Source organism: Nymphalis io, chromosome Z (assembly GCF_905147045.1).
Source record: "Nymphalis io chromosome Z, ilAglIoxx1.1, whole genome shotgun sequence".
Lineage (NCBI taxonomy): Eukaryota > Metazoa > Arthropoda > Insecta > Lepidoptera > Nymphalidae > Nymphalis > Nymphalis io.
Window position 1 is genome coordinate 1,848,548 of NC_065918.1, and position 15,536 is coordinate 1,864,083.

Consider the following 15,536-nt stretch of genomic DNA (forward strand, 5'->3'; position numbering starts at 1 on the left):
TTTTATGAGATGGTGAACAAGTAATTTGGATAAAGATATGTAGAGATTGTCTGTGTCACTTTATGGAATTTGTGTGATATCTCCGATGTAACAGCTCGCGGGCTTCCCGATAATATGGGTTATTATGGCTTCGAAGTGGTTCATGAGAGCCTTGTCGACAAGAAGTCGACTGTATTGTGCTCTTTGATACCATTCGCGAGGATCACAATTTTTTGCATATCTTCTTCGCATGATCTCAGTGATCAGATGTCAGTGATCTCATCTCTTCTGGCAGCAAAGTTTTCTAGAACTTCAGTTATTGGTATTCCATTCACCCAAGTTATTTTTAGCACATATGTCAAATATTTTTGTAATAAAAAGTAAATGAATTGAAATATTTTAGGTTATGTTAATGTATACCAGCTAATTTTTATTCATAAGACAATGTCACATTTATCTCACCTTGACAACCTTACAAAGCCCCTTGACTTTTCTTGTCATCCATCCCGTTTTGAATGCCATCCCCCCGAACCGAAGAAGGAACTGATGAAAATAAACTTAATAAAAAATAAATAAAATTAAAATCATATTAAAAAAAAAAACAAATATCTATTGAAGTTTTTGTTTTTGTGCATTCTATCAAAATAATTAAGTAGACACTTGTCTTAATGTTTTCTCTTCTGGTTACATTATAATCTATTGATCATGTCCTCTAACGGTAAATCTGACAAGATCGGATATGTCTATCACCGGATCACCGGCTTTACGTGCAATTCGAGTCGTGGGAATGTAAACATTGCCAACTTCCAAGATCTACGATGCTGTGAAGACTTTGTTGAAAAAAAACCTAAAAACTTTTTTTTGGCCCAACCTGGGGTAAGCCCATAATTTATAAGTCCTACGTAGCTGAATTTGTCAAATAAGTTTTAGTAAAATAGTAGAATAAACAGAAAAAAGAAAGTTAAAAAAAAAAGAACTCAACTTTTTATAAAAAAAGGAAATATTGGCAGTACGCAGTAGTATGTCGGCCGTTGGTATTTCAGATTTTATTTTTAATTTATTTTGCAATATTTTTTTTATTATTTCCAAAATATAAGATGAAAAGGGCTTTATTTTAGACACTAGTTATATTATTTTCCTTCCACTTCTTCATAAAGTATTGGTCTGGCCGTAACAGAAAGATTGGCTTGTGTCTTCCGCAAAAAACTGAATGTTTGTAACACATCATTGCTATGCAGGATGAATTGTATAGCCGTTAGCTTACTTCAGCTAAAGTGGACATTTTTCCGTGTATTGTAATCTGTTGATGAGGACTCTGACGCTCATCTCTTTACAAAGCTGGATAACCAAGAGTACGTAATCTAGGTGATTAAGAAGCCCGAGCGTGCCTAACCAGCTCGCGAGGCTGCCCCACCAGGCCACGCATAATCTCGGGGTGGACCGTCGTGCCGGTTGGTGACCGGAAGGTGGGGTCCCGGCGGCCACTTCCAGGGGGGTTCGGGGGCCCTTCCGTCCGGCGGGTCAGTGTATTTTTCCTTTTGGCAACCACTTGGGGAAACACGCCTCCACACTTTGCCCATCCCTATCGTGCCAATACGTCGCTCGCTTCACGTCTCTTTTCCATTTTTTTTTCCCAAATGGCAGCGCAACAAAGCAGAAATAACGGTCGTACAGCGATGCACACCCCCACCATACCCTCGCTGTTTGAGGTCGAGTTCTCTAATATCCGTGGACTTCACGCTAACCTCAACGCTGTCCACCACCATCTCGAGACAGCACGGCCAGCAATGTTGTTTCTCACGGAGACAGAAATACTCCGTCCTGCCGATACCAGCTACCTTAATTATCCCGGCTACACGCTTGAAGAATCCTTCAAAGCGAAAGCCGGAGTATGCTTGTTCGTCAGGACGGATGTTTGCTATCACCGACTGCGCTGCTTGAAGGACCCCTCTTTCTCCATGTTGGTGGTACGTGTGGACCTGGTTCGTCAGAGCCGAGTCTACGTGTGCCTCTACAGATCCCACAATGGTGACTTGGAGACAAGCCGATTATTTGAACATCTTAGTCGGATGGCAGATGCTGCGCAAGAGCAATTTCCTAACGCGGAATTGGTGTTTTTGGGTGATTTTAATGCTCAAAACTGACCATGCTGGAAGGACTGCTCATGCTTTTGCTCTCACACATGACTTGACCCAACTGGTTGATCAGCCCACAAGGATTCCAGACATTGATGGGCAAGCACCTTCTCTACTGGACCTTCTGCTGACTTCTCACCCGGTGGAATATCAGGTTGTGGTTCAGGCTCCTCTTGGCTCTTCGGATCACAGCCTTATTTCTACCAGAGTGCCACAGGCCAATCTGCCGCCACTAGCGGTATGCAAACGTCGCGTTTGGCACTATAAGTCGGCGGATTGGGACGGTATGCGCGATTACTATGCGTCGGTCCCTTGGAAGGAACGTTGCTTCAGTGGGAATGACCCGACAGCTAGTGCCGCTGCTGTTGCTGGCGAGATCATGTTGGGAATGGAATACTACATTCCTAGCTCAGATCTCGTCAGTAAGAGTACGCGTAACCGTTGGTTCACTCGTGAATGTGCCGATGCTGTATCATCTAAGCAGGCGGCATATCGCAAGTGGATCAACATTGACTCACTGAAAGCAAACTATAATAAAAATTCCAAGTCCTGTAGAAAGGCATACACGAGAGCGGATGCACAGTGCATTGTACAGATTGGTCATGACCTTGTTTCGCATCCTAGGGGCTCCTGTAGCTTCTGGCGTCTGACCAAGTCTGTGCAAAACAATTTCTGCCAACCTTCGCTGCCACCGCTCAGAAATCCGGACGGATCGCTAGCTCACAGTCCGCAAGAGCAAGCTGATCTCCTGGCTAAACTCTTTGCCGGCAATTCCGTCATCGATGATTGTAGTGCGCTGCCACCTACAATACCTTCATGTGGCCATACGATGCCTGACATCAAAATCAGGCAACGTGATGTGCGTGCGGAGCTGCAATCACTTGATGTACGGAAAGCTAGCGGTCCCGATGGAATACCAGCCATAGTGCTGAAGAAGTGCGCAGCGGAGCTGTCTCCTGTGTTAACGCGCCTGTTCCAACTTTCTCTCTCTTCGGGATGTGTGCCGGAGGCTTGGAGAAGAGCTAATGTGCAAGCGGTTCCCAAAAAAGGGGATCGGTCTGACCCGGCAAATTATCGGCCAATAGCTATCACCTCAGTACTTTGTAAGGTGATAGAACGTATTTTAAACAACCAACTGATCCATTACCTAGAAGATCACTGTCTAATTCATGATCGTCAGTACGGGTTTCGACCAAAACGGTCTACAGGTGATCTTCTAGCGTACGTAACACACCTCTGGGGTGAAGCTATCGACAAGCATGGAGAATCGTTGGCTGTCAGCCTCGATATCTCCAAGGCTTTCGACAGGGTCTGGCACAGAAGTCTTCTCTCCAAGCTGCCGGCATATGGTCTGCCTGCTCAGCTATGCACCTGGATTGCCAGCTTCCTACACAAGCGTAGCCTTCGTGTTTTAGTTGATGGTTGCACTTCACAATTCTATGTAGTGAATGCTGGGGTCCCCCAGGGATCTGTGCTATCTCCGACACTCTTTCTTTTGCATATCAATGATATGCTCTCTCTTGGGAACATACATTGCTATGCAGACGATAGTACAGTGCTTGGTGGATACCACGGACGCGCAGTGGCTGGGCGGGCGGAAATTGAGGAGAGGCGGAAGGATCTTGTCGTTGAACTCGATAGGACATTAGAGCTCATCGCTAAATGGGGCTCTGACAATCTTGTTGAGTTTAATGCCAAGAAAACACAGGTATGCGCTCTCACAGCGAAAAAGTCAGCATTTTCCCCTCTTCCCCTCCCTCTGTGGTACTCCGCTGGTGATACAAAGCAAAATCGCCATACTGGGGATCGACGTTCGCTGCGACCTTAGTCCAAGGGATTACATCGAGGCTGTTATAAAAACAGCTTCACGGAAACTCGGAGTTCTGAACAAGGTGCGGCGTTTTTTCACGCCACAACATTGTGCCTGCTGTACAAAACACAGGTACGATCTTGCGTGGAATATTGCTCGCACCTTTGGGATGGCTCCGCTAAGTACCTGCTGGAGGCCTTGGACCGGCTGCAGCGACGTGCCGTACGCATTATTGGCGACGTAAAGGTCACAAACACCCTTGAACCTTTACAATTGCGTCGTGAGATAGCAGCATTGAGCGCTTTCTATCGAATGTATCACGGCGAGTGCTCTGAGGAATTATTCTCTCTAATTCCTGCTTCCCCCTTCCTTCTTAAGTCCACGCGAGCTGGTTCTAGATGTCACCGCCTAACTGTGACATCAATTCCATCGCGAACAAAGAAATTTGGCAACTCCTTTCTTTGTCGCACTTCCAAAAAATGGAATTCCTTACCAGCTCACGTATTCCCCTCCTCTTACAACCCGGGTTCCTTCAAACGAGGCGTGAAGAGGCATCTTGCGGGCCGGCAAGGCGAAGGCGGCTAGTGTAGAACGTTTTTCCCATCTGTACTGGCCGTCGTCGCGTTTGGACTCTACTACCACTTACCATCAGGTGGAGTAGAGTCATTTGCCCTCCCGGAAAATATAAAAAAAAAAGATAGAACAGAGTCCTTAGACCAGACCTAGACTCACATTCTGTAGAAGATCACCAGCGTTCCGCCCAAGACGATAGTCCTAAAATCGGTTACGAATACGCTGGTATTCTTTTGAGTAAACGAGGAACTGTGGGTGCAGACAAAGTAGCGTGTATTGAACAACACGCGCCATCACCTTGTTTATAAGTAAAATATGTAAAATTCATGATTTGAGAATTGATTATGTCGATGGCTTACCTGCTGCTTGAAAGTTTCGATTTCTTGTCACCTTTTTCGGAAGATCCTGGTTTTGGACTGCTACCTCGTTCATCCTACATTTAATTCTTACATTAAGATAAATATCTTGTAATCTAATATTGTTATTCCAAGGAAAAGGGAAGGAAGAAAAATCTTAATTACATGTACGGCTTTAAACATATTTATTAGTTAGACAATCTATGATTGGAAATAAATTGTTGGTAAAGTTTGTGTGTGTTTTTTAAAGATTTGGCAGTGTCCGCTTGCATACTGCTTATAAGCAATCTTTTCTACTACGTTAATATAACAAAATATTTCAAAAACATGCAAAGCATGTTATCCTATTTTCGTTCTGAAATTTAAAGTTATCGTACTTTGTATTAAATGCTATATACCTGTGGTTGACTATATTGAATAGTGTCTAGCTGCAACTGGCTGCTCACGTGACCCATTTTTGATAACGGTGGATTTTTAAATGAGTATGAGAACGCAAGACTACGTTTTAGCGACCCCCTAAAACAAGCATAGAGGAAATATGGATATATAACAAAATCATTTTCATGCAAATTTCTTAGCACTGAACCATGTGACATAAAATGAACAATTACACATATGTACCTGGTAGGACTTGGGGGTGGATAGCTTGAGCCTCGACTGTCAGGTGTGAGGTATTGTTGCGTTTGTGTCGTCATAAAACGATTCCTTTGCAATAATTCATGATGTGATTGATACAATCTTTCTGATGCCGTTGGTTGTGTAGGGCTGAGAGCACAGTTTGTATAATAATAGTATATTAGATTAATGTCGTGTTATAAAATCATATTATTAAATTAACAAAAATAACATTTATGTTGAAATATAGACCAATATACCTTGTTGTAGATCTTGGTGTAGAGGGTTCGATAGTGAGATCAGGTAAGTTATAAAGTTCGACGACGTTCTGTGGCTGTACGCGCAGGGTGCTTTGCGTTCCGGAGGAGCATTCCGAAGTCTTTGACGGCGATGGTGGCGACTAAAAAGTTTTTATAAGTTAAAGATGGAATTTTCTTCATATGTATGTATGATGGATGTAAACTAGTTAATAGATTATTATGTTTAAGTCGTAATATTAATTTTAATTTATTAAAGATAATCTATATGTACGTATGTAGTTTGCTATTTGCAATATTAAAGTACAATCTTATGTATAATGATTGTGGATATAATATAAGTTAACCTAAGTCGAAAATTATTCATCTTAACAACTAACTATTATTTACGCACAAATATGTTAAATATTATCTCAAACTAAACTTTAAAAATATGTGTTTATTTCTTTATCTAATACTTTTTTGTTACTTTTATGAAACATGTTTAAAGATACTGGGTTAGTTTGTTAATGTTATTGTTCGTATTGCAAAATAATTACCATTGGTGTTGCTTGTAGCATCGCCATTTCATATTCGCTCTCAGACACTCTAACAGTGACTGATGAACCATCTGAAAACACAGCTAGATTACTATTATACAGACGCCATGAAAATCATAAAAACTCCTTAAATAAAAAATAAAAACAAAATCAATGACGAGTTGTGAACCGTGTTGCTATTGAGTTATTGGTAATACTTGAATGTGTTATTTATGGGAAATCATACATATTTGAACTTTCAAAGACTAGCTGGAGTAATAGCAAAATCCTGCAAATCGGAGACGTGACTTCGGGATCTGTAGTTGAATCTACCAGTTCAATGAGTGAATTCAGTGAACATATTAATATAATTAATTATAATATTGCGTAACGTACCAGCTGTATCTGGTAGTGGTGGTAGCAGGCGATCCGGAGAAATGCTGAGGCGTTTAGCCCTGCTGGGACCAGGTTGTTGCTCGATGAGTGACCGCGAACTGTGTGTTAGGTGTAGACGTAACGGTCCGTAAAAATAAGTTTAAAAATAATAACGTTTTAAATATCGAAGAATGCTATTATAACTGCATACCAGTATAAATAAAAGTCATTTATTTTTTTTATTTTATTATCTGTTTTGTCTTAGTCATACTATAATTGCGTCATAGTCTTACCTTGTAGATTGCTGAAAACTGGGTAATTCCGACTCTTGCGGAGTATCAGGACGTTTATGTATACGTGAGGTACGATGCACAATGCTACATTTCTTATAGCGTCCGGGTTGACGAACGAATGCACCTAAAAGAACTACAATTCGAAAGTTAATTATCTTGATCGAATAAATATATAAAGTAAATAAAATATAATTTATTATAAAAATATAACTATTACTTTGATCATTCATGTAAGGTGAACCGTCGAATGTTTTAATTTTCAAAGATGTCTGTGAAATGTTTTGATCATTCGAAGCCCCCATGCTCCGATGTGTCATAGTGGCAACGCGTTCGTATGCCGCATCCTCTATAATTCTGTCCTCATAACTTGTCTGAAATAGTAAATTATTATAGAATGTCTAGTCGCTCAAAAAGCGACTTTTGAATCCCGTTGTCTTGTCGATTTATTAGTAAGGTGAAACAGACCAACATACCTTTGAATTTAAGGATTCGGCAACGTAGCTCACTAGAAGTTTATCGACTTCCTTGCCAGGAAAATTTGCCATAAATGTAACAATTTCATAAGTTAACTTTGCCTCCTTGAATTTTAATAGCCACGTCTGTAAAAAATATGTGTTTATAATATATAAGTGCATAATATTGATTTTTATAACACATATAGTTTATTGATTATTGGTTGAAAAAAAAGAAGAACTTATTTTGTTGAGAAGAATTAATTAATCAGAGATTGCTAAGTTTTGCATTTTGTATTGCGTAAATACGAAGTCCTCATTTGTAATCCACAATGTATAGGGCTTATATATTCCGTAGTAAAAAGGAATAAAATAAATAAAATGATGATATTTTAATAAAATACTTTTAGCTTGTCCTTAGGTTTATCTTCCTTTGGCATCTCGGCCAGGTAGAAACTGCCGCATGCCGACCCTAGATCATCCATCACTATGTATAAGAGGCTGGAGAGTTCTTTCTTATCCTTTCCAACGAATTTCGGGATCTGAACTAGCTTGTCAATCATGTATTTAGGCCTACAAAGAAAAAAAATCAATTACAATAAATAATTGCGTAACATAAAAAAGAAAATTCGCGCTGCGCGAGCGACACTAGCCGTTTAGTAACATTTAATTTAAATCAATGCTTTACTTTTTATTAAAAGAATAACAATCAAGAGAGGTTTACCTAATCTGCTTATACTGATACGCATAGCCTCTAGCTAGTTTCCGACAAACTAGAAGCATATCAGTAAGAAGCATTACACGGACATCAATCTGAAATAAAACACAATATTTTTATCTGGAAAAGACAATCTAAAAATATTATTACAATTACTTCGGTTAAATCTCTTATATAAATGAAAACTAAAATGTTATAAAAGATGTTTAAAATAGATTTATCATTCGCAAACGCATTCAGTTGATTATACTATGAAATTCGCAGATTTGCATTTAACTATACTATATAACAATATCGCATTGTGTAATAAATAATAATTATTACTTGTATGATACTATTATTGAATCTGAACAATTCTACTATTGTCGGATGCAAGTTTTCTTCAAACGACAACGAGACTGAATATTTAAAAAAAAAATGGCAAAGATATAATCGTATAATAAGTAAAATGTATTCGTGTCGATGTCGTTCAATTAAGACTCGAAAAAATATATTATTATTGAATGGCGAAGTTGTTAATTCTTGCCTCCTTAGCGCCATCCCGGAAGCGAAGCTCTCCTTGATGAATGACGTTTCGGCCGTGGCTTGGGAGGCAGTGGAGCATGGGGGCTTTTACATTCAATTTGGAAAACGATTTGGAAATTTTCTCAACATCGTCGTCTTTCAGACCCTAGAATAAAATCCGTCAAAAAGAGATATATCAATCTTAATTCGATGTTTATTACTATAATTTATCGATATGTAACACATGTACTAACAATGTTGAAGTCTTCAATTGCGTTTTCCAGAAGGTCTATTTTGTCTGATTCCTCACGTTGCCGTACGGAACGGTTTAAGTCCATAAGATTGTCTTTCGTCAATTTTATCTTGAAAATGTAGGCAGTGTTAATATTTTAAATTAATAGATATAGTAATGATGTTTAATTTGTCCAAAAATGTTTTATGTTGAAAAGATATGTAATTCAATTCTCTATCTAATCTTTAACAATTTTTTTATTTTTATAAAATAGCAGAGAACAATATATTATAATATAATTAATACCATAGACTTAACAGCCACAAACTCATCGACTTCTTCGGTATCGCTAAGAATCCTGTCTAACATCAAAGTATACTTAGTCATACGTTGCATTGGCTTCACCAGGTAGTCACTCAGTTGAAGCCTAAAAAAAATATGAATATGTTGGTACGATTTACTATGATTCTTTTCCTATATATAATTAAATCGAAGATATATAAATAGTATTGACTTCAGCGCTGAATATTTTGTGCAATCTCTAACGGCTTCGAACTCGTTGCTTCTGCCATATTAAGAAACGATGAGCACAAGCCCATAAAAATTGTATAAGACAAAATCCGATAACTCAAATATAAGTCTTTCTTAAATACGGGCTTAAAGATGATAGCAATTATTTTAGGCCTGTTATATAAGTACAATTTAGATATTGCATTCATGGCGTAATGTTAGTAGACTAAAACAGCACTAAAAAGAGTTATAAAAAAATTAGATTAAATTCAATACAATTAAATTTTACATTTACATACGAATGTGTTTAATATGTAAATAAATACTTTACCTATTACATTCTTTGTGGGTAGTACACCATGTTAGGAACGTTGCGAACTCAGGTTCGGTTTGCTGTTTCTTGCGATAATATTCTTGTACTTTACTTTGCTCAACGACAAATTTTTCATATGGTATAAAGATTTCTTTAAACATCGAGAAACCATGAGACATGAATGTCATGTTGAAACTGAAATGACAAACTCATAAATCTATAAATTCATGTTAAGTATAGAAAAATGTTTACATAAATTGATAATATACGTTACTATTATTATAAATGTTCCCTTTTCACTAAAGTTATTAATGACTGATGAAGTCGGAGATTTCGACGCGTTCTCTCAATAACAACGCAATCGTTGTGTTCACGATATACGGAATATTGAATATTAATAATATTAAAAAAAATTGAGCTTATTTAACGTTATATATATGTAACAAAATTCGCTTTATTGGTTACATATATACATGTAACTATGTCAAATGGCTACGCACTACGCGGTAAGTATGTATGTACTTGAATTATAAATATATCAGTGCGCAGTGCACCTCGTCTCATAAACTGGCATTTAAAAAATCATCATATTTCATTTCATACTTACGGCCTTGCATTTACAATAGCATCCTTTAACATAGGCACGTAAGCCAGGTTCCAGAAACAAATACTAGCGTTTAGCACATCGGGCAAGTTAGAAAACAATTTAGCCGTGTCAATGGTCAACATTTTTCCTTCGTTTTGTAAACCGTGCGCCGCACCAATGTAAACCTGTAAATTATTTTTAATTATGGAAATGTAACAATTTTAATTTTATTGTTACAATCAAAAAATGTATAAATCCGACTAAGTTTGATTAATCAAATAACAAATAATTTACATCTGTATTAAGTAAAGGTATATATGTCACTAAATAAAACAATCACTGTCTTGTATATTTAACAAAATGTTGTGAATTTAAAGTGATTTTACTATAAACCGCTGGCTTCAAAACCATAGACAAATGTAACTCGTAATATACTTAAGTACTCGTTTTGTTGATTAGGTTTAGTTGTTTTACTAAAATTTATTAAGTATTTTACTAACGGTTATAACGCTTTCTGTCCTTTTATCTTTTAAAGTACTCTGTATCAGAATCTGACAAAAATACGTGGATTGTATGCTGGCTGGATCTTATGTAGAAATTAACTAGTTGCATGTAATTTATATAAATATTAATAACCTTTTTAATAAATTTTAAGTGTAACCACTGAGAATTTGTTGGTTCTTGTCAATTTTTTAGTAGGATTGGTCCCTGGTCAGTCACTGTGTAACTGTCATACGATGCTCTCGTATGTTATAGCTTAAGAACGAAATAACCATATGCGTTGTAAAATTCGTACAGAAAAATACTTAATATGTATTGTATTTTCTCTTGTTATTGTAAATATATCTTATCGATATAAATAATATCTATGCCATTGTCTGTAGGCTTTTTATTCTTCGCGTCATGAAAAGTTTACCTTTTAAAGTTTTATTATACAGATGCATACTATTAGGTTATTTAACAATGTTGGCTGCTTACAAAATCAACAATGATTTGCACGAGGCATTTTTGAGACCAAGACATAGGGAAAGACGACATTTACAAGATTATGGGTTGTTGTAAAAGTAATAATAGCCATGTTTATTTGCCTGCAGATGCAGTTCCTAAGCTTGATGTTATTTTTTTAAAATTATTTATCTAGCATTATTCACACGAACTTTAATTGCTTACACGGTTTCTTAAATCTTTGGTTCCATGATCTCCAAAAGGTTAGGTTCTAAAGCATCACACATGACACTACATCAGCGTAACAGTAGTATAATATGTACAGTAACAGTGACAGCCAGTTAATGTCCCACTGCTGGGCTAAGACCTTCTCTCCCTTTTGAGAAGGTTTGGAGCTTATTCCACCACGCTGCTCCAATGCGGGTTGGTAGAATATACATGTGGCAGGATTTCAACGAAATTAGACACATGCAGGTTTCCTTACGATGTTTTCCTTCACTTTCAAAATTCATTGGTGCTTGCCCTGGTTTGTACCCACGATCATCGGTTAAGATTCACGCGTTCTAACCACTGGGCCATCTCGGCTCGAGTATAATATGTATGATGCATTAATAGATGTCACAGCTTATAAGACACAAGGTCTCGCTTTTAACGCACACAATCATAGATATTTGAGCCTATAGTAGTCTACATAAATAATTAAGGTGTTAAGTGTATCCATATTTTATTCCTAATAAGCGATCTACATGTGTTACTAATAAATAAATTATAAATGAATAATATAAAAAGTATTAACAAATTTTTAAATTATATTAGTACTGGCCTTGGCTCCCGAGCGATTTCTAAGTTTTAAGTAGGCTCTGTCACTGTCCAGTCTAATAATTCGACAAATGCACTTTCGCATTGAGATATGAATGTCATTGAAAACTGATCCCCGTTAATAAAGATATACTTGGATTTGGAGCACTCATTTCATATCGGTGTCTCTTATTTGTGAACATTTTTTTCGGATTCCGTCCTTGGTGCAAGGTAACATATTTATTTGAACCTAATCATTAGTCATCCACAAAGAAAGTTGCATCAAAACGTATAAAACTATTTAAAGTTATACAATATAATAATCATTAATTAATTAATGATATTTCTTTTGGAATTGATGACGTTACAAAATTAAATAACATTACTTTTTCGAGTATAATTTGTACCAATACTAATTTCACTTAGTTGCAAATCAATGAATATAATTGAATGGGACGCTAAATTTGAAACTCACCCCTTTTCGGGATTTCGCTTTTAGATTCTATTGTGTCAGTATCAATTGACCCGAACAATTTGCAGAGGATTACTCTAATTTCTGAATACCGCAAGTAATTGTAACGAAATAGCGGCAATGTTGGTTACTACGTAAATATAATATCAATTTTACCGAATAATTGATACGTATTGGAATACTGAAAAATTGCAGCTAGTGATGAAATTAGAATAGAATTAAATTATGATGATTTATTCAACATTGCTGGTTGAAGGCTACAGTGCAAGCCCTTCTGAATAGGTAACACACACTTGTCAATACGAATGTTCTACGAATCGTAGGTTTTTAAATCTTACGTTTTTAAATTAATGTGGGGCTTTACTAAGGTGAAGCCTTCTGGACAAAAGCCTTTTTTAGCAGAAGGCAGTGTACTTATTTATATAGAAGATTAAGAATACTTACGACAGCTATAAAATATTTGTAATTCACCTCTTTATAAAATATAAAAATAAGCGGAAACTTTGACGGGTACAGTCATGTTTTATAAAGCAGCTACATGTTTAGTGGATTAACACTGTGAAAGGCGAGTGACGAGAGCGAGACCAATCTTATTTGTTAACAGTGGTTGAAAGCGAGTACGAAGCTTGTCTGAGTGACTACATTGAGAAGAGACAAAGATTGAATATACCGCATACAATTCCACTTAAGGCCATCACTTATCGCAGCCATGAGTATCACAGTCACTTTATAATGGAGATAAACGGGGTATACACATATATTTGATATTTTGGGCCTGCCGTTGTCACCGCTCAGAACCACTTACTATGAAACCATTCCATTTGCTTCTTTGACGTGTCTGATTTTATCGAATACGAGTCTACATTTCACACGGCAAACATTCCATTCATTTTTTAAAGCGACGAGGGTCACAGTGCAGTGTAAAAATGAAACAATACAATTGGCCAAAAGTTCGTTACGACTGTCGAAACAATGCGGGAAAAATTAATTTCTGTGAATGAAAACATGGTTATAAAAGCCACTGCATCTCGTATTCGATTATGTAGTTTCATGCACTGCGAAACGTTGTGACCAACGTGGTAAAGAAAAAGTTCTGGATTTAAATATATTGTGTCACAAGCAGAAATAAATATGAAATAATGAGGTATTTTCGGAAAAATTGTCTGTACATACATCGAGTAAATAACTACCTGCAGTGTCTAATTAGCTGATAGAAGTATCTTCCGATTATTTTTATGAATTTAGCAATTTAGTTATATTTGTACTCGTAGCTTTTCTTTTCTAATCAATTTGACTTTAACAAGATGTTTTTGTCATGTCATGATGTATTTCAGCGTGTCCATATAAATTGACACTAAGTAGTATGAAACATTATTTAAATATAGACAAGCGAGTATTAGAAAGGGCGTTGTTAGTGTGAAAAGCTGCTTCGGCGATGTAATACAAGGAGTTGCACGCAAAAATTTTATTTTTTTTTAATTTATATTCGATTGCTTTCAGTTTTTGTGACAAAAACTGATAATAATATATATTTATACATAGTCTAGTACTAATATTAGCCAATTTCTTGTAACTCTAATTTTATTTTATATTTACTTCAAAGCGCTACTAAATTTTATTTTCGCATAATATAGGAGTAGAAAATATTATAAAGACATATACATAGTCATATAAATCTGTTCCTAACATCAATCACTATCGCTCCATTGAGACAAGCGGGGATTTTTTTTACTACACTTTGTAAGAGTCATCCTCGTGTTTTATATAATTAAAATAAACATTCTCCGAAATAATTTGTGAAGTACGAGCTACAAGATAAAATCGTTGAAATATAAAACTGTCTTAAAAATAAGTGAAATATGAAATTTGGAGGCTTTAGGTGCGCTCTTTAATTAGCGATTCGGCACCGGTGCGGCCGCGACTCGGGAGTCTAAAACGTGGCCGCTTATATGCCGACAAATACATAATTATTAAAAAATGTATTATATCAATGCGTAAACTCACATTTATATATTATTTGAGCGAATAGTTATTCTGGCGATCTCTTTTGATATGCATTTTTATTATTATTCTCAATATGTCGATTCCAACTTTTTTTCTTACCAATCGTCTCGTCAACAAAACGTTTTAACGACAAAAAAAAATCCGTTGTCAAACAGGGGATAAAAAGGAACTTTGTCTTTAAATATTTATATATATGTGTTTAAATATATATTGCTAGTAAGCTAAAATTAACATTGAGAAGATCGGTTAAAAGATATTATGCTAACAGTATAGGTAGGTACTATATGTAATAATTTCATAGTATCATGGTAAAGGAACACTATAAAATTTGAAGTCACTCACAAGCAGATGTGTGGCAGATGATTCGCTTAATTTTTCTACATACCATCCTCCTTGACTTGTAATATATTTAATTAGCTAAATTTTCACTTTTAACTTTTAGCTTCAACGTTATACAAGGAATGATCAAAATTTTACTTTAAAATCGTTTTAACTAAAATACTACTTTGTGGACAGCCGTTTATTGTTGCGGATTTAGATTGCAGTTGATTTTATACGGAGAATACTGTAAATTACAGATATATTTCGTCAATATGGAAGTTCAACATTTTTAATCTATATTTATCTGATCGGTTGAAATTGAATTTGAAATTGGTCAAAAATCTGGCATTTATATTTAGATAGGATAAATATTATTCGGTCATGTTATGACTGGTCGAAAAATTATGCATTATTTTTTGATGAACCAGTAGCTTATAAAATTTATATCTTAAAGAAGGGGGCAACGTGAGAACGTGATTGTAGTATCTGATGCTAATACACATACTGATCTGATGATTCTTATCCGAGTCGAAGCTAGATGTGAATACGAAAATCCATAACAAAATATCCTATGAAATATCACTAATATAATGAAAATCATGAAATATATCCTGTCACATAACAAATTCAATAATGATTAAATTTCCATTGCATAAAATGTACATTATATTAAACGCCAATACTATTTAATTTTGTATGAAGCATGCACATACGTGGCTAAAACAGATTTATATGCATTGCAAATTGAAGCATAAAAATAATCAACATTG

The 15,536-nt window shown here is 36.1% G+C and overlaps 1 protein-coding gene across 3 annotated transcripts in view; it reads right to left on the reverse strand.

The window, feature by feature from the left end:
- LOC126780664 (uncharacterized) overlaps nucleotides 1-15,536 on the reverse strand; it is a 57,730-nt gene that overhangs the window by 936 nt on the left and 41,258 nt on the right. For 2 of the 3 annotated variants that reach the window (XM_050505291.1, XM_050505293.1), the window contains exons 7-23: nucleotides 10,248-10,411; nucleotides 9,659-9,835; nucleotides 9,124-9,244; nucleotides 8,840-8,947; nucleotides 8,608-8,751; nucleotides 8,088-8,176; nucleotides 7,768-7,936; nucleotides 7,385-7,510; nucleotides 7,129-7,282; nucleotides 6,912-7,044; nucleotides 6,640-6,737; nucleotides 6,265-6,335; nucleotides 5,729-5,868; nucleotides 5,475-5,618; nucleotides 5,252-5,369; nucleotides 4,857-4,930; nucleotides 442-536 (exon numbers count right to left, since the gene is read on the reverse strand). In XM_050505291.1, coding sequence (XP_050361248.1) covers nucleotides 452-536; nucleotides 4,857-4,930; nucleotides 5,252-5,369; nucleotides 5,475-5,618; nucleotides 5,729-5,868; nucleotides 6,265-6,335; nucleotides 6,640-6,737; nucleotides 6,912-7,044; nucleotides 7,129-7,282; nucleotides 7,385-7,510; nucleotides 7,768-7,936; nucleotides 8,088-8,176; nucleotides 8,608-8,751; nucleotides 8,840-8,947; nucleotides 9,124-9,244; nucleotides 9,659-9,835; nucleotides 10,248-10,411 — 2,115 coding nt within the window. In that variant the 3' untranslated portion in view covers nucleotides 442-451. The remainder of the gene's footprint in view (nucleotides 1-441; nucleotides 537-4,856; nucleotides 4,931-5,251; nucleotides 5,370-5,474; nucleotides 5,619-5,728; nucleotides 5,869-6,264; nucleotides 6,336-6,639; nucleotides 6,738-6,911; nucleotides 7,045-7,128; nucleotides 7,283-7,384; nucleotides 7,511-7,767; nucleotides 7,937-8,087; nucleotides 8,177-8,607; nucleotides 8,752-8,839; nucleotides 8,948-9,123; nucleotides 9,245-9,658; nucleotides 9,836-10,247; nucleotides 10,412-15,536) is intronic. The other variant, XM_050505292.1, reaches the window with a different exon arrangement.